Here is a 26,444-nt window from a genome sequence, read left to right as displayed (position 1 = left end):
ACCTAGCTGCCCCTAATTAATTTCTAATGTGGATAAAATATAACAAGAATCAAGAACTCTCACCCAGAAATCCTCTTGAATGTAGGTTTCCAAACTTATTTATAAATTATATGTGTGTACTACTGTACTAATAATTATGTACACTATAAAACATGTAAAAATATGAATTTTAAGAAGACAAGATAAAGATTAAATATCATTTGATTCTAGTCAAGAGGGAAATGCTGGAGTTTACAGAGTAAGAGAGTAACATGATCAGACCTACACCTTAGGAAGATCCCTGGCAGCTCTAGGGACGATGAATTGGAGAAAGCAGTTAACTTAAACAGAGATACCAATTAGGAAGCCATACCAGTCATCTTGTGGTAAGGGCCTGAACTAGGAGGATGGTGGTGGCTGTGTGAGTAGAGAGATAAAGACCAATATGAGAGATGCATTTGTAAAACCAACAACCCTAGTAACTGACTAGATATGCAGGATGGGAGGGGAGAAACTGAAGTTGACTGAGTTTAGGCAAACCGAGATGACTGGAAGGAAGGTGGTGCCTCCAAGAATAATAGGTTACTTTGGAAGATGGATGCATTCTGTGTGTTTTGGGAGGAAGTGGGGAAGTAGAGGAAGATAATGTAAAGATAGATCTGATCCAGATCATAATCCATCCATTCCTGTTCATGCTGGCTGATTCTCTGTCCCAGCCCAAATGGAAAGAGGTGGGACACTCACTGCCCTCAATTGAGAGCTAGCCTTCCAACAGGTTTCTGCCATTGTCCCTAGGTGATATAGGGAGAGAGTTGTTTTTGTTTTTGTTTTTTTTTGGGGGGGGGGTATTTGCCCAATAGCACCTGCACAAGTGCTGTGGGTAGCTGAGTAGTGGTTAATTTAGGTTACAACTACCCTAAGGATCTAGCACATGGTTCAGAAAGGAAAAGATTGACATTAGAAGGAAGGAATAGAATGGTTAGGTGTTGGAAAATAAGAGTAGGGTTATGTAGAAGACAAGCCCTAAAATTGACTATTAAAGTGGGTATAATCTGTATTCCCTTGAATTGGTAGTGATTAACTCTTAGAATTAGGTCAGAAGCCCCCAGGGGTAACCCCATGATCCCACTTTGGAGACCACTCCAATGGAACACCCCTGGCAAGATCTTCATTCAGCCTGAATTCTTTCAGTAACCAGGAAGAACTCAGTACTTTGCTTAAACCCATTTCATTTTTGGACAGCTCTGACAAGTGGAAAGGTTTTTCATATTTAGAGGCAGCTTGGTGGCACATGATGCACAATGCTGAGCCTGGAGTTAGGAAGATCCAAATTCAAATCCAGGCTCAGACACTTAATTAGTTGTTCAGTCCTGGGCAAATATTTAGTTTCTGTCTGCCTCCCTTTCTTCAACTGTAAAATAGAATAATAGCAACTACTTCACAGGGTTGTTGTAAGGATCAAATGAGATAATAATTGTAGAGCACTTAGCACAGTGCCTGGCATGTAGTAGGCACTACATACATGCTTATTCCTTCCCTCTCTCCTCCAAATTATAAAGCCGAAATTTCCACCCACTGATCTTGTTTCTGCATTGTAGAGAAACAAAGAATAAATATATCTTCCAGACAACTGCGCTTATAACATTTGAAGATGGCCAAAGGGTTATACTGTTACTCCTAGGTTTCCTCTTTCTCCCCCACCAGGAAAATACCATATTTAAGCTTTCTTGTCTTCCCTTCCCCCCGACCAAGTATACTTCATCCAACTACTTTTAGCATCACTAGTTAAAACCTATATATATTAAAACTCAACTTGTTATTTATTACATTACACTACAAAACTATAACTATGACCTAAATATGCTAACAGCATTTTCAGAGACTGTGACAACTTCCATTGGATGTCACTTTGTGTATGTATGAAATACGCATAGTCAAGAAAAACAAATCCACACACTAGTCATATCTGAAAGCATATGTCTCCATCTGCATCTGGAGTTCACCTCTCTATCAGGAAATGGGTAGCATGTTTCATTAATAGTACTCAAGAATCATGGTTGGTCATTTCAGTGATCAGAGTGATTAAGTCTCCTACTTGTTTTTCTGTACAATGTTATTTTATAAATTGTTCACCTAATTCTACTCACTTCAATCTTCATCACTTCATAAAAGTCTTCCCATAACTTGTCTGAAACCATCTTTTTTGTCATTTCTTATGATGCAATAACATTCCATTACTTTCACATACCATCACTTGTTCAGTCATTCTCCAATTGATCGTGCACCTCCTTAGTTTCCAGTTCTTTGCCACTAGAAAAAGAGGGCAGCCATAATCTTTCAAAGAACAAATGTAAGACAGCTTTTGCAAGCCAGACTTTCAGGCATTTCAAGATCTTAAGTCACTTTCTCACACACAAAAACTTTAGAATTCCATGGAAAAATAAATCTCTATTTCAAAAATAACCAAGTTTGAAAATAAGTACCAACTTATAGACACCTCATCAGTCTTTCAAGAACCAATAATAACTTTCTGATCCCAAAGAATAAGAACAGAGAATAATTTAAGCACACTCACACATAGGAACTCTTTGACCTGCTTCATTTCCTGCCTGGGCCAGTTTGCCTCAACAGGTGCTCCTTCCTACCTCCCACATCAGTTTGAACACCTGATTGGCATAACCCACTCCAGCTCAGAACTTCTCCATTGAAGAGATCCTTAGTCTTCCCAGTAGTTAGGATTATAATCACTGTGTGTCGACATGCCAGAAGCATTGGCTGTATGTTACTTAAATTTTTTATTTCCCCCAGTTCCTTAGTACAGTACTTTGCAATTAAATTCAATGAGCATTTTAAGTACCTATTAGATGTAAGGTATTGCACATATCAGATGCTTAATATTTGATAAATAAGTTTATGCACTCTTAAGAAGAAGACCCATGATAGAGTCTATAGGAATGATGGTTCATGGCTGGGTAACTGGCTGTATAATCCCTACTGTCTGCTGGCATGGACAAAAAATATCACATGAGCTATGAAAAATCAGGTCTGTCTACACCTGATGCCACCTCAACCCATCAAGTGAGATGAGAATATGAAGACTTTTATTTCATTTTTATTTATCTTTAATAGCTTGCAATTATATTAAATGATTTTCAAAATAACTTCATGAAGTAGATAATTTTACAAAAACAAAAACTGAGCTTTCATTGTAATGAAGTGATTTTCTTATAGTCATAATTTGGTACATCTTAACCATGAAACTACGTATTTCTGATCCCCAAGTCCAGTGCTTTCTCCACTACAAGATGCTACAACTCCTGTAAATAGCTCCAAATTTCTAGAAGGCAAGGTATCATGACAGAAACATAGGATGTGAGCTCAGGTACTACCTTTAGGACAAAAAGGTAAAATGTGCAGGCATCCACTCAACTGATCTGAGGTCAATGAAGTATTTGACAAAATGGTTTTTACCCATATCTTATTTAGCTTTGGATCACTGTGATCTGTTTAGCACAGAACTCATCAGCAATGCCAGCCATTTGAAACAACAGTAATGGACTTTTCTGTAACACATTCAGAGGCTGGGTTTCCATTGATGCTCTCTCATCTAGGAACTGGGCAAATCATTCCTACAGTGGTCAGGCTCTGGGGCAATATAAAAGCCATGGCCACAGGTCAGAACCAGGTGTGATGAGCCAAGGGGAAGCATGACCCCAACAAATGGTCCTACTGGGAGCTGAGATGCCCCTTAATTTCAGGAACCAGTTGATTAATCCAAGAAAGTTCTTCAGTATATCAACTTATACTAACTCATTTTGAATGGGGTCTGGTATGGGGTACTGAGGTCCAGTTGAGGACTCAGTATTTAAGTTAGCAAAGTCTAGAATGAGACTTTACTGGGGTCTGAGTTGACTGATGTTTATGGCAATGAAGTTCTTTTAATCATTCAATATCATGGGTTGAGTTTAAGTATGAGGACCATTACCTTTGCTGATAAAAACTAATATTTAAATAGCAATTTAATGTTTACAAAGTGCTTTACATATATTATTTCATTTATTCAACATTCTGAAATCTTTCAAAGTTGTGAGGTAGGTACTCCAAATATTATTCAATCAATTAACTAGTATTCATTAAGAGCCTATTACGTGCCAGTGTTATGCACAAAGAATGAAAAAAATCTCTAATAAGAGAAACAACTACATATTTTTTAAAAATATATACAGCATGGATATGTAGCTAATAAATACAAATACATACAAAATAGTTACATATTATATAATTTGGGAACAAGGAGGAAGAAAATAGGCATTCATTAAATACATACTATATGCCAGATACTGTGGTAAGTGTTTTACAAATACTATTTCGATTGAGAGGGCACTAGCAATTAGGGGGAATCAGGAAAAAACTACATGTAGAAGAAGATGGTGCTTGATAATGATGTTCCCCCATTCCAGGCATAAGGGACAGCCAGTAAAAAAGGCAGGGGGGAAAAGGAGATAGGGTATTATGTGTAAGGAACAGAATAGAGACAGACTGGCTGGATCAGGAGTACAGGATAGGAGAGAAAGGTGATGTCTTATAAGGCTGAAAAAAATAGCTTAGGGCTAAGTTCTACTGGGTTTTACAAAAAAAAAAAGGGGGGGGGAGCTTTTTTTTATCCCAGAGGCAAAAGAAGCCACTGGATTTGGTGGAGTTGGGTAGTCACATTGTCAAATAGGTGCTTAAGGAAAATTACTCTAGCGGCAGTATGTAGGATAGAATGGGGGTGTGGAAAGACAAGGCAAGGAGACCAATTAGTAGGCTGTTGCAGTAATCTAGATGAGATGTGATGAGGAAATGAATTAAGATGGTAGGTCTGGGGCAGCTAGATGGCGCAGTGGTTAAAGCACCGGCCCTGGATTCAGGAGTACCTGAGTTCAAGTCCGGCCTCAGACACTTGACACTTACTAGCTGTGTGACCGTGGGCAAGTCACTTAACCCCCATTGCCTAAAAAAAAAAAAGATGGTAGGTCTGCAATTAGAGAAGGGGTTGGTTGCAAGAAATTTTGTAAAGGTAGAAACAACAAGATTTGGTGACTGAACAGTAGGCTGTTGCAGTAATCTAGATGAGATGTGATGAGGAAATGAATTAAGATGGTAGGTCTGCAATTAGAGAAGGTGTTGGTTGCAAGAAATTTTGTAAAGGTAGAAACAACAAGATTTGGTGACCGAACAGTAGGCTGTTGCAGTAATCTAGATGAGATGTGATGAGGAAATGAATTAAGATGGTAGGTCTGCAATTAGAGAAGGGGTTGGTTGCAAGAAATTTTGTAAAGGTAGAAACAACAAGATTTGGTGACCGAACAGTAGGCTGTTGCAGTAATCTAGATGAGATGTGATGAGGAAATGAATTAAGATGGTAGGTCTGCAATTAGAGAAGGGGTTGGTTGCAAGAAATTTTGTAAAGGTAGAAACAAGATTTGGTGACTGAACATTTGAGATGAGGGAGAGTAAGGAATGAAAGGATAATGCCAAGGTTATAAACCTGAAAGACTAGAAGACCTTCGATAGAAATAGGAAGGTATGGAAAAAGGAAGGGGATTACTCGAAAAGTTAATAAGTAATTATATTGAAGATATCTCTAGGACTTTCAGTTTTAAATATCGAATAGGTAAAATTATGGACAGTCAAAACTGTAGGAGAATATACCACGTATAAAAGTAAATATTAACTATATACAAAGTGATAATAGGCAACTCAAGAGGGCAAGTGCTAATAAATCCCTTGTTTTTTTAAAAAAAAAAAACCATGAGTTTCATTCTCAAATTTTAACATTCATTTTTTCACTCTGAGACACTGAATCCTTAGGTCCTCCAAGTGCCACCAATCCTCACCTATTTTTCTTAACCTTCCAAGTCTTACAATGAATATTTGGAATTCAGTTCCTAATTCCAACTTACTTTGGAAAACTTTTCAATCTTGTTACTTGTGTGTAACAAGTAACTTACAACTAACTTACTCCAGTGAGCTAAAGTTAGAAAAGCTACTTTCCCCCACCAGTTCTAGAGAGAAAAAAAGATTCTACATTTCTAATTTGATGGAACAAGGACAAATTTCTCAGCCTAGTATTTAAGTTCCTCCATGATCCAATTTCACCTTACTTGTCTAGTCTAGTGACTTCCACAACATAATTTTTTTTCCCTCTAATCAGGTCAGTCCTCTTATCTTTTTTCTAGCCATATCATATTCACTTTTAAAATTTTACTTTTATTATGAGCTGAAATATCAACAAACATGAAAGTTTCAATAAACAAAGAACAGTTTTTAAATTGTATATTAAACTTAAAAGTATATTAGCAGAACTGTTCAGCCTCAGTCCCTTTCTGAATTTTTGCTCTTATGTGTATCTTTTTCTAAATTTTATTTTTAAAAAAATTTTCCAATTACAATATAAAGATTTTTTTTGACTTCCAAATTTTTCTCCCATCCTCCCTTCCCTCCTCTCTCCTGAAGCCATCTGATATAGGTTATAAATATACATATGTTAAACATAATTTCACATTGGTCATGTTGTAAGAGAAGAATCAGAACAAAAGGAAAAAATGCAAGAATAAACAACAAAAAAGCAACAACAACAGTGAAAATAGTATGCTTCAATCTGCATTCAGACTCCACTTTTTCTGAATGTTGGCATTGTCTTGGATCATTGTATTGCTGAGAACAGTTAAGTCTATTACCATTGATCAAGGTTGCTGATACTGTGTATAGTGTTCTCTTGGTTCTGTTCATTGCACAAAGCATAAATTCATGCAAGTCTTTCCAGGTTTTTGTTTTTTGTTTTTTTTAATTTTTGCAGGGCAATGGGGGTTAAGTGACTTGCCCAGGGTCACACAGCTAGTTAAGTGTCAAGTGTCTGAGGCTGGATTTGAACTCAGGTACTCCTGAATCCAAGGCCAGTGCTTTATCCACTGCGCCACCTAGCTGCCCCCTTTCCAGGTTTTTCTGAAATCCATCTGCTTATCATTTCTTATAGCACAATAGTATTCCACCACATTCATATACCACAACTTGTTTAGCCATTCCCCAATTGATGGGCATCCCCATAATTTCCAATTCTTTGCCACCACAAAAAGAACAGCTATAAATATTTTTGTACATGTGGGTCCTTTTCCCTTTTTTATGATCTCTTTGGGATATAGACCTAAATAGTGGTATTGCTGGGTCAAAGGGTAAACACAGTTTTATAGACCTTGGGGCATAGTTCCAAATTGCTCTCCAGAATGTTTAGATCAATTCACAATTTCTTCATCTGAACTGCCTGTTCATATCCTTTGACCATTTCTCAATTGGGGAATGACTTGAATTATTTTATATCTGATTCAGTTCTCTATCTAAGATAAAAGGCCTTTATCAGAAACACTGTCAGTAAAAACTATTCCCCAGATCTCTGCTTTCTTTCTAATCTTGTTTTCATTGGTTTTGTTTGTACAAAACCTTTTTTTTATTTAATGTAGTCAAAATGATCCACTGTGCATTTCATAATGTCCTCTCATCTTTGGTCACAAATTCTTCCCCTCTCCATAGATTTAACAAGTAAACTATTCCTTCCTTTTCTAATTTGCCTATGGTATCACCTTTTATGTCTAAATCATGTACCCATTTTGACTTTACTTTGGTGTATGATGTAAAATGTTGGTCTATGCCTAGTTTCTCCCAAACTATTTTCCAGTTTTCCCAGAATTTTTTGTCAAATAATGAGTTCTTATCTTGAAGGCTGAGTCTTTGGTTTTATCAAAAAGGAGATTACTATATGCATTTACTGCTATGTTTTGTGTGCCTAACCTATTCCACTGATCCTCTTCTTTATTTCTTAGACAGTACCAAATAGTTTTGATAGCTGCTGCTTTATAGTTTTGGATCTGGTACAGCTAAGTCACCTTCCTTTCTATTTTATTTTCCATTAATCCCTTGATATTCTTTTTTTTTTTTTAGTGAGACAATTGGGGTTAAGTGACTTGCCCAGGGTCACACAGCTAGTAAGTATTAAGTGTCTAAGGCCAGATTTGAACCCAGGTACTGACTCCAAGGCCGGTGCTCTATCCACTGTGCCACCTAGCTGCCCCCAATCCCTTGATATTCTTGACCTTTTATTCTTCCATATGAATTTTGTTATTATTTTTCCTAGCTCTATGAAATAATTTTTTGGTAGTTTGGTATGGCACTGAATAAGTAAATTAAAAGGCAGAACTGTCATTTTATTATATTAGCATGGTCTACCCAAGAGCAATTTATATTTTTCCATTTGTTTAGATCTGATTTTATTTGTGTGAAAAGCGTTTTGTAATTTTGTTCATATAGTTCCTGGGTTTGCCTTGGCAGGTAATATTTTATATTGTCTACAGTTATTTTAAATGGAATTTCTCTTTCTATTTCTTGCTGCTGGACTTTGTTGGTCATATATAGAAATGTGGATGATATATGTGTGTTTATTATCTTGCAACTTTGCTAAAGCTGTCAGTTGTTTCAAGTAATTTTTTAGGGGCAGCTGCGTGGAGAAGTGGATAAAGCACCAGCTCCAGATTCAGGAGTACCTGAGTTGAAATCCGGCCTCAGACACTTAACACTTACTAGCTGTGTGACCCTGGGCAAGTCACTTAACCCCAACTGCCTCACTAAAAAAAAAAAAAAAGAAAGAGTCTTTGTTAGACCAAATGGCACAGAGTAAAAACAATAGTTATTCAAAGCCCTCTATAAAATGGCTCCAAACTACCTTTCCACTCTATATTCTAACTAGATTGATTCATCACTGTCCCCAAATACATCCCCTACTTTTCCACTGCTGCACCTTTGTTCAAGCTATTCCATATGCCTGAAATAACCTCTTCTTACCATCTCCACCACCTATTTTTAAGGCCCAAAACAAATGCTACCTCTTCCATCAAATCTTCCCCAATTATCCCAGCCTGGAAAAGATTTCTTTTTAACATGACCTGAAAGTATTATGTAATCTTTTTATATACTTATATTTTAATGTGTACTATATTTATCTGTCTACATGTCTTATCCTCTTCCCCATCTGATCTCTACCTATATTGTAAGTTCCTTGAAAGCAGAGACCTGTCTAATTGATCTTAGTTGCCGGAGCACCACACACGGGTGAATAATCTACATTTGTTGGATGGATGAACTAAGAATCCAATTCAAAATAAGTGTTCAAACCTTTCTCCTCTCAGTATATTATATACACTGTTAACAAAAAGTTGTTGGATTAGCTGGTTTTGCTTAATTTTTCTCGGCTGTAAGGCAGCATTCACTGGTAAATGGAGTATATAGCAGAAAATGATCATGGTATAAAAACAAAAGGTATTAATTAGTATAGGAGTATGGTGTAGTAGATTGCTGGACTCCAGTCAGGAATACCTGGGTCGAAATAACCACTTCAGTGTCTTACTAGCTATATGACTCTGAACAAGTCACTTAACCTCTATAAGCCTCAGTTTCCTCATTTGTCAAATGAGAGGGTTGAACCTGACAACCTCTAAGGAACATTTTAGTTCTAAATCTATGATCCTATGAAGTTTTTATTTTTAATTAGTGTTCAGAGTTTATAAATTAATTTAAAGCTTACACTATATTGGTCCAAATAGAGAACATTCCCACATGTAAACCACACCTCTTATTTACAATCTCTATGAATATAAACAAATAGGTATACCCTAAATTACATAGATACACACAATCACTATAGTAAATGGACTGATATAACATTTACTGTGAAAAAACTTTGCATTGTATTCATTCTGGTAAAGATGTTCTGTTCATTTTTATCATCAAGTGTAATTATAGTTCCCCCACCCCAGTTTTAGAAAAACTATACTCAGGGTTGAAGTAACAGCCTATGTTTAGACCACTATGATTCATTTGCACTTAGAGGTCCTACTCTAATATAGGTCCTACTTCGATGCAGAGGTAACCTTGATTTTTTAATACACTGTGTAAGCAAAACACCAATTCCAGCTGGTTTTATGAACTCTGTAAAGTCTTTCAGCATCAGTCATTGGACTGTACACTTGTTGTCATAACTATGTTTTGGGAGGCTCAAAATCAGTTTGGCAACAAGGTGATGAATTGTCAGCAACAGTAATTCTCTAAGAAAATCTATACTGGGGAAAAGAGTTTCCAATGGAGGAAATATCCACACTAATGAAATTATAGATACTTGAAATATTGATGCATGGTATTTTTATAAATATGATAGGAACTAAATTCAGCAAGTATCAAATAGCAGGTGTGTGGAAATAAATTCAGTATCTATCAAATAGCAAAGGTATTCATATGTAACAACTCTATATCATACAGCAAATACTAAACAGTTATATATTAAAAGTAATTTATTGCTAAACATTTGTTGTTGGTTTTGTGTTTAAAAAATGAAATACCACAGAGATAAAAGAAAATTTGCACTATATTTCCATTTTCCAAATGAGAAAAACATGCTAATTATGTGTGTCTTATTAGCTCACAGATGCTTTTTGTTGGATCACAAATGGAGTGTGGAGGAAGATAAAGGGGAGTAGACCACTAACTGACATTACACCAGAAAAACTAATATTCTGAATATGCCAATAGGAATACAGGGGTCAATTTTTTTTTCAATAAATTTTCAGACTACACATGTGTACATATTATCTGAAATATATGTCATAACTAGATAGAACATAAGAGCACATTGAATAACCAGTGTTCAATAAAGGCAAGTGTTCTATGGTTTCCAGAACAAAAGGAACTATTTTAACAAATAACTGTTGTTATGCCTTTAACCTGCAGTCACGGTGACATGAGCTGGCAACATTATAGAAGTTATCAGGGCAGGTCATGTCTACTGGCAAATCAGAAGAAAGTTAGATTAAGTCCAGTATCACTGGAATCCCTTAATATCATCATTAACTTGAGTCCTTTAAACTTTAATATGAGGGGCTTAGCCAACAGGGTCTCCAGGTAAGTCAGGGAGACTTCTTAATCCTTTCCCCCACACTTTGAGGCTGTCACTTAGAATTAACGCATTGAACTCAGGTAGTGTTGTAGGCCTAGCAAAAAAGCCCATTTAAGACCAATAATATGGACCAATAATAATGTCATAAGTCCAGTAGTATTGATTTATTTTGGTACAACCTTTGATATACTTTGGATAGTTGGCTCTCAATAGTAAGTTAATGACAAACTACTTTAAATGTTATCATTGAATCTTTAGAACACACTATCCATTGGTTTTACTATTATTTTGCTAGTAAGAAACAAAGATGAGTAAGTTCTTATGTTTACATAAAAAGTTCTAAGTGTCAAGTTGCAACCCACATCAGTTAAATGTGAAGATGCAGGCAAATAGGATGACAAAATGCCTAGCATTATGAACAGCAGGAGGACCAGAATTTAAAAGTACTTACAAGGCCCATACTGCATCTACTGACATGATTTTTTTATCCACAAGGCAAAGAAAAATAGGATGAAAATGTTTATTTTCAAGTAAAATCAACTGACACACTTGATCCTTCTAGCATTAGGGGAAAGTATTGAAAATTACACAGAAAGCATCTCCTCAACCTTGTTTAAAAAAAAAACAGCAGGCACTGGGAAGAAAAAAGGAAATAGTTGTCATGCTATCTAGGAAAAAAAAATCACCTAGATAGTAAGAATTAGTCAGTATACTTCCAACACTGTCTTGGGGGAAAAAAAAGTATTCTAGGTCAAAAGAAAAGCTTATTCAATAGGTAAATAGATTAGTTCAACCTATCAGTGCTGTACTAGATACCAAATAGTAAATGACAGGATTTCTCCTCCAGAGTTTTAATCAAGGTGGGAAGATAAGACATGTATCCAAAAAACAATAAGCTAAGTTCAATGTGGAAGAACAATGGACCAAAAAAAATTTCAAATGGGTCAGGAAAGAATTCACAGAGAAGGCTGAAATTAAAGAAACAGGGTTTGCACAAATAGAAAAAAAGATAAGACACTATCTTTTAAAAAGAGATGGGGGGGGCAGCAGATAAAGCACCAGCCCTAGATTCAGGAGAACCTGAGTTCAAATCCTGCCTCAGGCAATTGACACTTATTAGCTGTGTGACCCTGGGCAAGTCACTTAACCCTCATTGCCCTGCAGAGAGAGAGAGAGAGAGATGGGGCATTCTGTGTGAGCAAAAACATGGAAGTAGAAATTGCAATATGGGGGCATCTAGGTGGCGCAATGAATAAAGCACCTACCCTGGATTCAGGAGAACCTGAGTTCAAATTTGACACTTACTAGCTGTGTGACCCTGGGCAAGTCACTCAGTCCCAATTGCCTTACCCCCGCCCCCCAAAAAAAGAAATTGTAATATGTACTCAGGAAATAGAATAGGCCAGCTTAGTTGAAGCAGAGGTTCTCTGTATGAAAGGTTGAAAGGCATAGAAGGGTAGATTGATGCTAGATTCTGAAACATCTTGACCATCAGATCATGAAACTAAAATTGAAAGGGTCTGCAGAGGTAATCTAGTTCAAGGTTCTCATTTTAATGATGAAGATACTGAGGCACAGAGAAATTAAGGTATTTGCCTAAGGTCAAGCAGATAAATTCTAGAGTCAGGATTTGAATTCAGGTCCCACGTTTCCAGGTTAGGTGCTCTTTCAACTGTATCACGCAGACAGGCTAAGTAGTTTAGATTTTATCATGAGGGCAATCAGGAGCCAATACAGGTTTTTGAGTAGAGTAGAGATACAATCAAAGTTGTTTGGAGATAAGATTAATCTGGAGGGACAGGATAATCACAAGACCAGAGAGGTAATAGCCTCAGTTAGGAGGCTATTAGTATTATTATGCTAAGTGGGAAGTAATAAATGCTGTACTAGTTCATAGCCTTGGGGAAGAACAGAAAAAATAGCAGCTTACATTTTTATGAGAAGCATCAGAGGCATAGTGGATACAGCTGGCCCAGGAAGACCTGGGTTCAAGTTCTGTGTCTACATCTACTGGCTATGTAACCCTAGGAAAGTCACTCAAACTTCTGGCACTTTAGATAAAACTCTCTAAGACTCTAAATTGCAGAGAAAGTGTTGACCTACCTTGAGGATACAAATGTAAAGAATGAAGCAATCTGGGGCGGCTAGGATGCACAGTGGATAAAGCACCGGCCCTGAAATCAGGAGTACCTGAGTTCAAATCCGGCCTCAGACACTTGACATTTACTAGCTCTGTGACCCTGGGCAAGTCACTTAACCCCAATTGCCCCGGAAAAAAAAAAAGAGTGAAGCAATCACTACTTGCAAGACATTTAAATTCTAACAATTTCATTTCCTATATAAATAAAATCACAAGGCCAGTCTCTATCCATAGATTTATAGAGTACTTCATAGATATGTTTAATTTGAAGCTATGGCAGGCCTCTCAAGTATATGTGTCCAACAAGAAGTTGGAAATGTGAGACTGTAGCTCAGGAAAACCCTCAGGTGCTAAGGATATAGAATTGTCATCTGTAGAGGAAGTGATAATTCAAGCCAGTGGGACAGATAAATTCTCTGAAAGAGAAAGTATAAAAGTCTTTAAGCTAAATGAAATATTTAACTTCAAGCTAGACAGCAGAATGGATAGAACACTAGACTTGTAGCAAGAATTAAGTTCAAATGTGACCTTAGACATGTATTAGTGTGACCCTAGGCAAGTCATTTAACCTGTTTGACTCAGTGTCCACATTTCTAAAATGGAGATAATAGCACCTCACAAGATCAAATCAGATAATACTTCTGAAGCATTTTGCAAACCCTAAGGCACTAAATAAATGCTAGCTAGGATGATCGTGATCATGATCATGAAAATTTAACTCACTAATAGGATCATAAGTTTTAGGATTGGAAAAGGCCTCAAAGTTTATCTACTCAAATCTCCTTATTTTTCAGATGAGGAAACTGAAGTCCAGAGAATTAGGTAACTTGTCCAAAATCAAACAGGCAGCAAGTATCAGAACCAGGACTTTTAGTCCAAATGCAACTTTCTCTCTGATTCAGTGCTCATCAATCCATCCTCTGATTCCCAATTCAGTTTACCAGCTACCTCAGTACTAGAAAAGAGGTCACCAGAGTAGTGTACATGAAGTTTTTAGTCACTTAAAGAATGCATCAGCAAATGTAATAAACTGGTATTCGGGATCAAATTATCCCTCTGGTTTGAACAGGATAAGCCAGTTATCTCAGACACCAATTAACTCTGAATGAGATGATGTTCTGGATCAACAAGACTGGGAAACCACCAACAGGCTGCACCTCATGAGATAAGAGCTAAACTTCCAGTTTGCCCCATCCAACAATGAGTATCACAGTATGAATTAGGAGGCAGCCCCTGAAGACTGAAGAAAGTGATTTCAAGACAAAATGAAAAATAACTTCTTTTCACTGCAGTTAAATATTTTGAACTTAGAAAGATGCATGGTTGATAGCATTAGAGAAGTTAATTTAAAAGTTAGGAATATTCATGGTACCCCACAGGACTGTAAGCTTCATTGGAGAAGCCATGTGGAATCTAGACTCTAAATCCCTAACCTCTAGCACCATACTATGCATATAGTAGTTGCTTTATAAATATTTATTGAACTGTTGAATCTTTAAAGATGTGGTTGCTAAAAGAAAACTAACATTATACTCCAAAAAACATTCTTTGGTGTCACTGACAGAACAATGGCCTGATCTGATTAGGTTAAGACCACTTATGTTCTTAGACCTCTGTGTTGAGTTTGATAAATAAGACACACTGAGGTATACAAAATATATTAAGATGCTCTTAGGACAGTGTCAGGATAAATGCTTACTTAAAACTGTAATACTTGAATTGTCAATGTACCATGCTATATCTAGAGTAGATAAGAAAAGGTCTCATTTCTCTAGTCCTGAGGTGTTCTGTTCAAAATAAAAATCCTCCCAAAATATGGTATGTTGAGGGAAGGGGATGTAATAAAAAAACAACAAAACAAAACACAGAGTCAAAGGGGGCCTTAGAAGTAAATCATCTGCGCGGGTAAAAATCTCAAAACCCAAAGCATTAGAAAGGGCTCGGAGAAGCAGAAAGATTTGAAATAAAGAAATATGAGGGGGTTCAAAAATAAGTCATCTGCTCCAACTCCCCCACGCCATGTAGAAATCCCTTCTAAAACACCTATCACGATCATCCACCCAGTCTCTGCCTGAACATTTCCAGCTACCTTATTAGAAGTCCGCCGCTTCTTCAGTCTTATAACTAACTTCTTTTGGACAGCTCCAATTGTCAAGGCTGTAAAATTTCCCAACCCTGGTCCTAGTTCCGACCCCTCTCCAGCAAGAACGATTAGTATCCTTCCCCTTCTAAGTGACAGCCTTCCAAGCTCTGGAAGACCAAACTTACAAGTGTGCCCTTTCCCCACGCTTCTGGTCACCCTCTTTTTATTCCTTTGACTCCCTCCAAGGAGTTAATCTCGTGTTACCCGCCACCCAGCAAGCACACAAACTGGCAGAAGCCAGAGAAATAACTCCATGGACAGCTCCAGATAAAAGAGGTCAGAGAGCAAACACAACCACTCAAACACACTTTTACAGGAGTTACAGCATAAGTCCCCCCCCACCTCAGCAGCAAGCGACTGCTGCATGTGCCCTGCTTCTAGGTTTGATCCCCTTGAAAATCGGAGGTCCCTAGCCCGGAGCCCCGACCCCGGCAGGCTGCCTTCGCTCCGCCCCTCCCTTCCAGCCTCCCCAAGGCTCCGCGGGGAGCCTGGGGACGGGGAGGGGCGGGTGCCCCGCGCTCCCAGAGCCACCAAACCCGGGTCTCGAGGCGGAGCGACCTCAAGACAGCCAGGGAAAGGCAGCCCCAGCGGCGCCGGGGGGTCCGGGTCCCCGTAGGGCCCCGCCGCCCAAAGCTGATCTCCGACTCTCTAGTCCCCAGAGCGAGCGCTCCCCAGACACCTCCCCGAGCCCCGGCTGAGGAAGGAGTTCCCCCCACCCCCGGGGGGACCGGACGGGAACCACGGGAGTCTCTGCAGAACGTGGCCGCGCGCGGAAGGCGGCGGAGCTGCCCCCCCGCCGCCCCCATCCTGGGCGGCCGCCGCGGGTCACTCACCGAAAGGACGCTCATGCGGATTGGGGTCTCCAGCAGACACGCCATCTTGATCCTTCCCACCGGGTTGGGGTTAAGGCCAGGGATGGCGACGGCACTTTCGACGGCGGCCTCTTTCCACCGCTGCCGATCTCTGTCACTAAGGGAGAGGCTGGCGAGCGAAAGGTGCACACTGCTACAGGCGCGGCTTTAGCTCCGGGAAGGCTCTTTTATAAGGAAAAGAAAAAGAAAGAGGACCGCGCTAACGAATCGGCTGATGGAAAACAAACATTAATCTTAGTTGAGGGGAGGGGGATCGCGACGGAGAGGAGGGGCAGTAGTCAGCAGTTGACGCATGCGCCTTCGGGGAATTGCCCTCGTGCAAACCCTCTGCCTGGGCGGGGCAAGGTCTTTGCACGCTGAGTGGGGGCCCTCTAGAGGATGAGAATTAATGGAGTGTTTTGCATGTTCTTTTAAGAGAAAACTTTTCAGCGTTTTGGAACTGTCAGGAGCCTTGTCCAACCCCTTCATTTTACAAATGACCAGATCGAGGTTCGCAGAGATTGGGACTTGTTCAAGGTCACACAGATAGTAGATAGGAATCCCATCGGTTCTTTGAAGCCCCTTCGGGACCCTTTCTTGCCCTGATGTCTCACATGTGTGTAACGTTGTAAGGTTTATTGTGCACTTTCATAAGGAAACAGAGAGATAAGTGAAGTGACTAAGTCACTTCGTTATTTTGGTATCTAACCCCTAAGGCTAATGCTGCATATCCAAAGTGAAGTTGAACATAGAGATAATTATATAATTCAGAACAAGCCATCTAATCCAGAACAAAAAAAGCCAAAGCAAGTAAGGATTTAATTTTAGAATGCTATATGAATGTGTTAAGATGTGGCCACGTTGCTTGAAACTGCAATAAGACCCAAAGACTCCATTTTCTGGCTTAAGAACTCACTATTTGACAAAAACTATTGGGAAAACTGGAAACCAGTATAGCAGAAATTAGGCATAGACCAACATCTCATACTGTATACCAAAATAAGATCAAAATGGGTACATGATTTAGATATAAAAGGTGATTAGGAGAGCAAGGAATAGTTTGCCTATGAGATTTATGGAGAAGGGAAGAATTTATAAAGAAGAGAAAGAAAACATTATGAGGGGGCAGCTAGGTGGTGCAGTGGATAAAGCACCGGCCCTGAATTCAGGAGGACCTAAGTTCAAATCCAGCCTCAAACACTTGACACTTATTAGCTGTGTGACCCTGGGCAAGTCACTTAACCCCCATTGCCAAGGAAGGAAGGAAACATTATGAAATGCAAAATGGATAATTTTGATTACATTAAATTAAAAACGGTTTACATAAATACAACTAATGCAACCAAGTTTAGAAGGAAAGCAGAAAGCTGGGAAACAATTTTTATAGCAAGTGTTTCTGATAAATACCTCACTTCTAGAATATATCGGGAACTGAATCAAATTGATTCAAGTCATTCCCCAATTGATATTAGACAAAGGAAATTGGGATGAAGAAAATAAAACTATGTATAGTAATATTTTTTAAAAGCTTTAATTCACTATTGATTAGAGAAATGCAAATTAAAACAACTCTGAGGTACTACTTCATACCTATCAGATTGGCTAATATAACAAAAGGAAAATGATAAATGTTGGGAAAGATGTAGGAAATTTGGAACACTAATGCACTGTTGGTGGAGTTGTAAACTGATCCAACCATTCTGGAGAGCAATTTGGAACTATGACCTAAGGTATAAAATTACACATACCCTTTGACCCAGCAATACCACTATTAGGTCTATATCCCAAGGAGATCATAAAAAAGGGAAAAGGACCCACATGTACAAAAATGGCTGAACAAGTTATGGTATATAAATGTAATGGAATGTTATTGTGCTATAGGAAAAGATGAGCAGGCCAATTTCAGAAAACCTGGAAAGACTTACATGAACTTATGCTGAGTGAAGTGAATAGAACCAGGAAAACATTGTACACAGTATCAGCAACATTGTGTGATGATCAACAGAGATAGACAACTCTTCTCAGCAATACAATCATCCAAGACAATGTCAAAAGACTCATGGTGGCAAATTCAGAAAAAGTGGAGTCTGAATGCAGATTGAAACATACTATTTTCACTTTTGTTGTTGCTTTTTTGTTGTTGTTTATTCTTGCATGTTTTTCCCACTTGAGGCTTCACTTATAGGAATTTTGACAGTATTGTCCTCATCTGAGTTTGTGTTTTGGTCTTCCCTGTCAGCATCCCTTTCTGTTTCTTACTCATACTGTAACCTATTTTTAAACTTATAAATTTGAGATCTGCTTCTGGGGCACAAAGGCCACTGTTGCAAGTTTCATGTGCTGAGGGATAGTGGCCTGGTCACTGGCTTTCTGCTTTGAGGTTTCTGTGGCTTTTGGATTCCTTACTGCCCTGGGCTTGCTCCCTGTGCTGAGATGGCTTGGCCAAGTTGCACCTGTCCTGTGGGTGGTTCTCTCACTGGTAATTTGCCCTCTCAGCCAGAACTGGCATTTCTTACAAATGGCCAGTTGTGCCACCAGCCTTCTGAGCCAGGGCTAAGGGGCCTCAGCAGCTGATTTATGCTGTGGCCTCCTGCTGACTTGCTCAGACCCCCTCAAGTGTGCTGCACTGAACTGAACTGTGCTGCCCTCCCCTTTCACCCAAGTGAGACAGACGGTTCCTGAAGTCTTCTAAATTATCTCAAATTAGAAGAATTTGTCTCCGTGTGTTTTCGTAGGTTCTGTAGTTCCAGAATCCATTTAGAGGCTTGATTTAATGTTGTTTTTGAGGGAAACTTGGGAGAGCTCAGGCAACATCCTGGCTTCTCTCCACCACCTTGGCTCAGCCTCCCAAACTCAGAACTTTAAAAAAAATGTATAAAACTTATTTTAACATGTAACTGGGGGAAATTATATATATATATATATATATATGTGTGTGTGTGCGTGTGTGTGTGTATACATCTGTATATATGTGTGTGTGTATGTGTGTGTGTGTGTATATATATTATATATATATGCAATGTTTCTTTTTACTTACAATTCTTTCCCTCCATCCACTCTCATACTCATTAAGAAGGCAAGAAATATGATGCCCATTATACATATTAGGAGTGGTGCATTTTCTAGATCTATTTAGAGGACGGGAGCTTGGCTGTTCTGCTTCTTCCTATTCCATATTCTGAAATTACCTTTCATTTACACTATGTAAGTTCCTCTCAGGGTTCACTTGCCTCTTACTGGCACCTGCCAGTTGGGTTCCAGACAATAGTTGCTCTTACTTTTAAGGTTCTGGGATGTGACAAGAGTAATATTTGCCAGCATTTTCCTGATGCAACTTCTTCCCCCAAGCCAAATGAAGTAGACCAAGGCCCATTTCCCTCTTCCTCTCTAACTAAAGTTAGAGAAGATTGAGGTGTTCAGCACCACCTTCATGGTCAACCAAAACTGCATGTGGAAGCTTTTTATGGGCCTGGAGGAGAGGTGGTCCTTACACACTGCTTCAAGCTAATTGGCTAGCATCAACCAAATCCACTGGTTCACTGGACTTGAGGTCCCAAAACCCTATTACTTTCTCACAAAGGATTAGCTATCATTTAAAGGAGACAGAGCTGTCCCCAAGACCTTGCTGGTCCAGCTTCTCCACAATTTCCTTTCACTTAATGGCACAATCTACAGTGGGTTAGAACTTGGAGAATTTCTGAAAACTATACAAGTCATCATTCTTTTAACCATAGCCTGCCCTGATAACCAGATGCATTTACATGTGGAGGTGAGAAGATGAGTCCAGAGAAGCTATCATTTTTGAATAATCTTGTTGTTTTATAACAAAGTAAATCTCCTTTTATTAACTATTCAATGGAAGTGCCTTATTTTGTCCCAGCATTGAACCTGAACTAAGAGAACGCTGGCATTAGAGCCACTTTAACCACAGGGATAACCCAGGTGATTATCCTCCTAACACTAAAATATAAGTCCTCATCTGACATATTGCCCTGCAATATCATCTGGCTAGTTAACACCTCTCCAACATCATATAACCAGTGATTAGAACCCCCAATATCAAGTGACACTTTGATATCTCCTCCCTGATTATCTCAAATTTATCTTATGTATACCTTGTTTGTACATAACTGGTTTTGTGTTCTCTCCTCCATTAGTCAGTTAGCTCCTTGAGAACTGGGACTATTTTTTGCCTTTCTTTTTAACCTTAGTTCTTAGTGCCTGGCACATAGAAGTCACTTAAACATGTATTGATGCACTGACTGGCATCCAATGAACATTGATAAGCTCTTTCAAAAGGGATATTTTTTAATAATAAACATTTTTATTTATAGTTTGTGTTCCAATTTTATTCCTCTTCCACTTCCTTCCATCCTTCCTCCCAGAGGTAGCAAACAATCATATATGGGTTATACATGTATAATTATGTAAAACATGACCATGTTTGTCATTTTGTACAAGAAAATAATTAAAAGAAAAAATTAGAGAAAGTGAAAAATAATGTGCTTCATTCTGTTCAATCAATATCATTTCTTTCTTTGGAGGTGGATAGTATGTTTCATCAATAGTCCTTTGGGATTGTTTTGGATCATTGTATTGCTGAGAACAGTCAAGTCATTCACAGTTCTTCATCAAATAATATTGCTGTCTCTGTGCACAATGTTCTCTTGGTTCTGCTCACTTCACAATACGTCATTTTATACATGTCTTTCCAGGCTTTTCTGTAGTCAGCCTCCTTGTCATTTCCTTTTTTTTTTTTAAGTGCAATTGGGGTTAAGTGACTTGCCCAGGGTCACACAGCTAGTAAGTGTTAAGTGTCTGCAGCCAGATTTGAACTCAGGTACTCCTAACTCCAGGGCCGGTGCTCTATCCACTGCACCACCTAGCTGCCCCTCCTTGTCATTTCTTAAGGCACAATAATATTCCATCACCATTATATACCACAATTTGTTTAGCCATTCCCCAATTGATGGGTATTCCTTTGACTTCCAATTCTTAGCCACCAAAAAAGAGCTGCTAGAAATATTTTTGTACAAATAGGTCTTTGGGATATAAACCTAGCAGTGATATTGCTGGATCAAAGGGTATGCACAGTTTGATAGACCTTTGGGCATAGTCCCAAATTGCTCTCCAGAATGTTTGGATCTACAAAAGGGATATTTACTGGAAAAAAAGATAGCAATAACCAAAGTAGAAAAATCTACAGAAAAGGTAGCCTACTCTCCTCTACCACTTTTGTCCCTGGGCAAAGTGGGTTCAAACTTAAAGTGGTAACTACTAACATTTTCCCTGCCAAGATCCCTTCTAAGTGTGGCATAGTGACTTCATGAGTTGCTTCCTTGCTGACAGGGCACCATAACCCAACTGCTGGGGATTCACTGCTCATCTGGGTCAGCTAATTTGTTCCATAGGGGCTGCTTCAGTTACTGTAACTACTAGCAGACTGTAATGGGCTCCAGTTGTACTTCTGGTACCTCTTCTCACTTTTCAAAAGCCATGAGGTCACACTTAGTCCATTTATTTCTGCTATTCATTCACCTTAAGGCCAGGAAAGAATACATTACAACAGAGACAGAAGAAACATAAGTATCATGCATTCATGGACACACAGTGGCCTGGGTAGAGGTAAGGTGGCTGAAGCAGCTGCCCTTTCTCCTAGAAAGTTTACAGATATTCTTTATCACTCATTCATTTAAAAGGTGTTGTTGTTGTTTTTTAACCATACAGTAAACCAATAGGAAACAGTCAATACCTCTTCATGCTCTAAATCTGGGTCAGGGTCCCCCCATTATATACCATTTGCATTTCTGGAAATGGGCTCACCAAGCCTCCATTTTAATTGAGGAAGAGCATGTTGCACATGCTCAAGAACTGAGCCCTTAATTGCCAGTCTCCTGTATATATTTTATATGAGCATAGTTCATTTATATGAAAACATTTTCATTTGGACTCTGGAAGACATTTTTCATGACAGTGGCAATTATTGTGAGCTTATATCTCCCTATTTTATGCCACACTTGATAATAATAATAAGATCAAAGGTATCTTTTGGTTATATTAGTATTTGAATTAAATATGACAAAGTTGTTGTTGTTCACCCTTCATTCTCAAAGAGGACCAAAATGTGACAAAGTAAAAAAAAATTGTTTTATACAACAAATGTCACAACTTTTTACATTGTAATAAAACCCCTTTCAATATACATTATGACCACTGTTTACTGAAATTTAGCATTGAGTTCACAAAATTTGACACATATTTTAAATTCATAATAATGAAACAATATTTTTATTATATTGAATATTAAGTATAGTTTTGATAAATAATTCACCTTTCTAAGTCTGGCTTTGATTATAGCCATAGCTTTCCTTTTTTCTAATTTAATTTTTTAAATTTGCAGTTCCAAATTCCTTCCCTCCCTATTCCCCTCCCCTATTCATTGAGAGGGCAAAAAATACAATACCCGTTATACATATGAAGTCGTACAAAACATATTTCCATATTAGCCATATTGTGAGGGGGAAAGGCAAAAAAATAATAACAAAGAGAAAAAATACGCTTCAATCTTCAGTCAGAATCTATCGGTTCTCTGTCTGGAGGTAGACAGCATTTTTAATCATTTGTCCTTTGGAACTGTGGATCATTGTATTGATCAGAATTTCTGTCTTTCACAGTTGTCTTTACAATATTGTTGCTACTGTGTATGTTGTTCTACTGGTTCTGCTTACTTCACTTCACATCTGTTCATATAAGTTCCCAGATGTTTTAAACCATCCCCTTCATTATTTGTTATAGCACAATAAATAGTAACCATCACAATTGTATACCATAATGTGTTCATCCATTCTCTAGTTGATGTAGCCTATAGATTTTCAATGGGATATAAATTAAGTGAGTTCCTAGGCTATTGAAGCATGTTTATTTCCATCTCTTGTATATATTGCCCAAAACTGATGACATACTTCAGAGATCTTGGCTCTCTCTATCAAATCTCCTGCTCAGATATCATTGGGCTGGGTCTCAAACATCAATTTTTGCTCCTGGAGACATTGGTGCTAGGATGTCTGGGTTCCTAGAGGCTTATTCTCCTAACCTTTAAAAACTCAAAAGGTCAGTTTCTAAAAGAACAATGTTGAAACAAAATAAGGGCAAGGCCCATTATATAGGGTCACAAAGCTCAGAGAGAAAAGGACCATTCATTGTCTCTTACAAGATACCATCAATGAAGGAATCCAACCAAAAGCAGAATAGCCTAGAAAAAATGAATAGCTAAGATTGACTAAAACCATTTTAAAGGTACCCCCAGAACAAAAGAGTGCAATGAGACATTTTTCCAGCCCAAGATAACTTAGGAGGTCTTCAGGAGAGATCTGTGACACTTGGGGCCATCCTAGAACCCACATGGCAGCACTGGTAGTGGGCCTTGGAGGCAGCTATAACAATGGAGGCAGCAGCTTCAAAAGCTCTCAGCTCAGAGACAGTAAGGGGGTCACACAACTTGTCAGAAAGAGATTACAAGGGACCCTGAGCTGGCACTGGGTACAAGACCCTGTTGCATTACCCATATGCAACTCCAAGTTGGGTTGCAGTTCCAGGGAAGGGAGGAATACTAGTACTTTCAGTTGCAGGGGAGCAGGGACCCTTCCTGGATAAAAACCAGAGAGTAGACCAGAAGAACAGTGACCATACCTCTCTTTAGTTCACACAACCTTGGAAGCACTGAAAACTTACAGCCCCCAAAACTAGATCTTAAAAACACTGCAAAAAGAAAAAGCCTGAAGTTTGGGACAGTTCCCTTTACTCCCAACTTTAACATAAAGTTAAAAGTCACAAAATATGTAGGAAAAAATAAACAAAAAACCAACACAATAAAGAACTTGATCATTAAAAAAGCTACTGGGCGGGGGGGGGGGGGCAGCTAGGTGGTTCAGTGGATAAAGCACCTGCCCTGGATTCAGGAGTACCTGAGTTCAAATCCAGCCTCAGATATTTGAAACTTACTAGCTGTGTGACCCTGGGCAAGTCACTTAACTCCCATTGCCCCACAAAAACAAACAAACAAACAAAAAATCTACTATGGTGAAAAAGAAGATCAAGACACAAATTCAGAAGATGATAACAATGTGAAAACAGCTAAAAGTAAAGCTTCAAAGAAAAAACAATGCATACACACAAGCCTAAGAAGAATTCCTGGAAGAGTTAAGGAGATAAGAGTGGTAGAAGAAAAATGGGTAATGAAATGAGAGTGATACAAGAAAATTATGGAAAAAAAGAATTTAATAGCTTGATAAAAGAGTCACTTAACCCTCATTGTCCGGAAAAAAAAAAACACTGAAGGAAATAACCCTTTAGAAAACAGAATTAGCCAGTTGGTAAAAGAGGAACAAATATTCACTGAAGGAAAAAACTCCTTAAAGAGCAAAATTGGCCAAGTGTTAAAAGAGCAAAAAATTCACTGAAGAAAATAATTTCTTTAAAAAAAATTAGAATTAGGTAAAATTCCATGAGACTTCAAGAAACAATAAGACAAATTCAAAATAATTTTTAAAAATAGAAGAAAATGTAAACTACCTCATTGGGAAAAAAAAAACCTGACATGGAAAATGGATCAAGGAGAGATAATTTAAGAATTATTGGACTGGGGCAGCTAGGTGGCGCAGTGGATAAAGCACTGGCCCTGGAGTCAGGAGGACCTGAGTTTAAATCCAGTATCAGACACTTAACACTAGCTCTGTGACCCTGGGCAAGTCACTTAACCACAATTGCCTCACCAAACAAACAAACAAACAAACAAACAAATAAATAAATAAATGAATGAATGAATGAATGAATGAATGAATGAATAAATAAATAAATAAATTGTTGAACTGCCTGAAAGCCATGATCAGAAAAAAAAGAACCGAGACATCATACTTCAAGAGATAATGAAAGAAAATTATCCCGAAGTCTTAGAACCGAGGGTAAAATATAAATGGGAAGAATCCACTGATCACCTCTGGAAAGGTATCTCAAAATGAAAATTCCTAGGAATATTATAGACAAATTTCAAAGCTCCTAGGTCAAGTAGAAAACACTGCAAATAGCCAGAATGCAATCATTCAGATATGACCTTGCCATAGTCAGTATTACGTAAGATTTAGCAGTTTCCACATTAAATGATCAGAGGAATTAGAATATGATACTCTGAAAGGTAATGGGGCTAGGATTACAACCAAGAATCACCTAAACTGAATATAATCCTTCAAGGGAAAAGTAAATATTTGATGATATAGAGGATATTCAAGCATTCCTGATGAAAAGACAAGAGCTGAACAGAAAATCTGATATTCAAATACAAGACTCAAGAGAAGCATAAAGAAGTAAACATGAAAGAAAAATCAAAAGGGAATTAATAAAGTTAAACTGTTTATATTCCTACATGGGAAGATGATTCATGTAATCCTATGAATTTTATCATTGTTAGTGCATTTAGAAGGAGTCTATATAGACAGAGCATAAGGATGAGCATATTATATTGGGATGATCTAAAAAAATGAAGGGATGAAAAAGAGGGATGCATTCAGAGAAGGGAGGGAAGAATTGGGAATATTATCTCACAGAAAAAAAAGGCATACAAATAGGGGTAGCTAGGTGGTGCACTGGCCCTGGATTCAGGAGGACCTGAGTTCAAATCCAGCCCCAGACACTTGACACTTATTAGTTGTGTGACCCTGGGCAAGTCACTTAACCCTCATTGGCCCGAAAAAAAAAAAAAGGTATACAAAGAAGAGTTTTTACATTGGACAGGGAAATTATGTCTATAAAATGGAGGATGGATTAAGGGAGGCAGAGGTCAGAATAATTAATTTATAATTTGGACTTCCAAGTAATTTCTACTTAAAACTTAAATTTTAAAAATGAGTGTTCCTCTGAACTGACTTAAGAGAAAAGCCATCTCTCATGCTGAGTGCAAGTCTCCTCTAGCATAGGAGTAAAAATCTCTTTGCTGCTTTCACATCTCTATTCATGTCGTTTTGGGTGAGATAATTATTTGGATCTATGCCCACTTCACAGGTCATTGGAAGTACAAGAAGAGCTCATAGCTGTTCCTTGTGTCCACCATTATGTATGTATATCAAAACTAAACTTCAAAGCCACATAACAGAGAATTTTTCAAGCTACCAGAAAGGGGGAAAAAAGTAAAAGATCAAGATCTCAATAGCTTTTTTTTTTTTTTTTGGTTAGGCAATTGGGGTTAAGTGCCTTGCCCAGCATCACACAGCTAGTAAGTGTTAAGTGTCTGAGGCTGGATTTGAACTCAGGTCCTCCTGATTCCAGGGCCGGTGCTCTATCCACTGTGCCACCCAGCTGCCC

The 26,444-nt window shown here is 38.3% G+C and overlaps 1 protein-coding gene across 2 annotated transcripts in view; it reads right to left on the bottom strand.

Moving 5' to 3' along the window:
• The window catches only part of ARMC8 (armadillo repeat containing 8), a 97,976-nt gene extending 81,632 nt beyond the window's left edge, over window positions 1-16,344 (bottom strand). Inside the window, exon 1 of one of the 2 annotated variants that reach the window (XR_006355636.1) lies at window positions 16,074-16,344. Coding sequence is in view for 1 of the 2 variants with exons in the window: in XM_043994533.1 (XP_043850468.1) it covers window positions 16,074-16,118 (45 nt within the window). In the remaining variant the exon portion in view is untranslated. The remainder of the gene's footprint in view (window positions 1-16,073) is intronic. The other variant, XM_043994533.1, reaches the window with a different exon arrangement.
• Between the last annotated feature and the right edge of the window lie 10,100 nt (window positions 16,345-26,444).

This window comes from Dromiciops gliroides, chromosome 3 (genome assembly GCF_019393635.1).
Source record: "Dromiciops gliroides isolate mDroGli1 chromosome 3, mDroGli1.pri, whole genome shotgun sequence".
Lineage (NCBI taxonomy): Eukaryota > Metazoa > Chordata > Mammalia > Microbiotheria > Microbiotheriidae > Dromiciops > Dromiciops gliroides.
The sequence above is the reverse complement of the archived record's forward strand: the minus strand, read 5'-3'. Positions and strand labels throughout refer to the sequence as shown.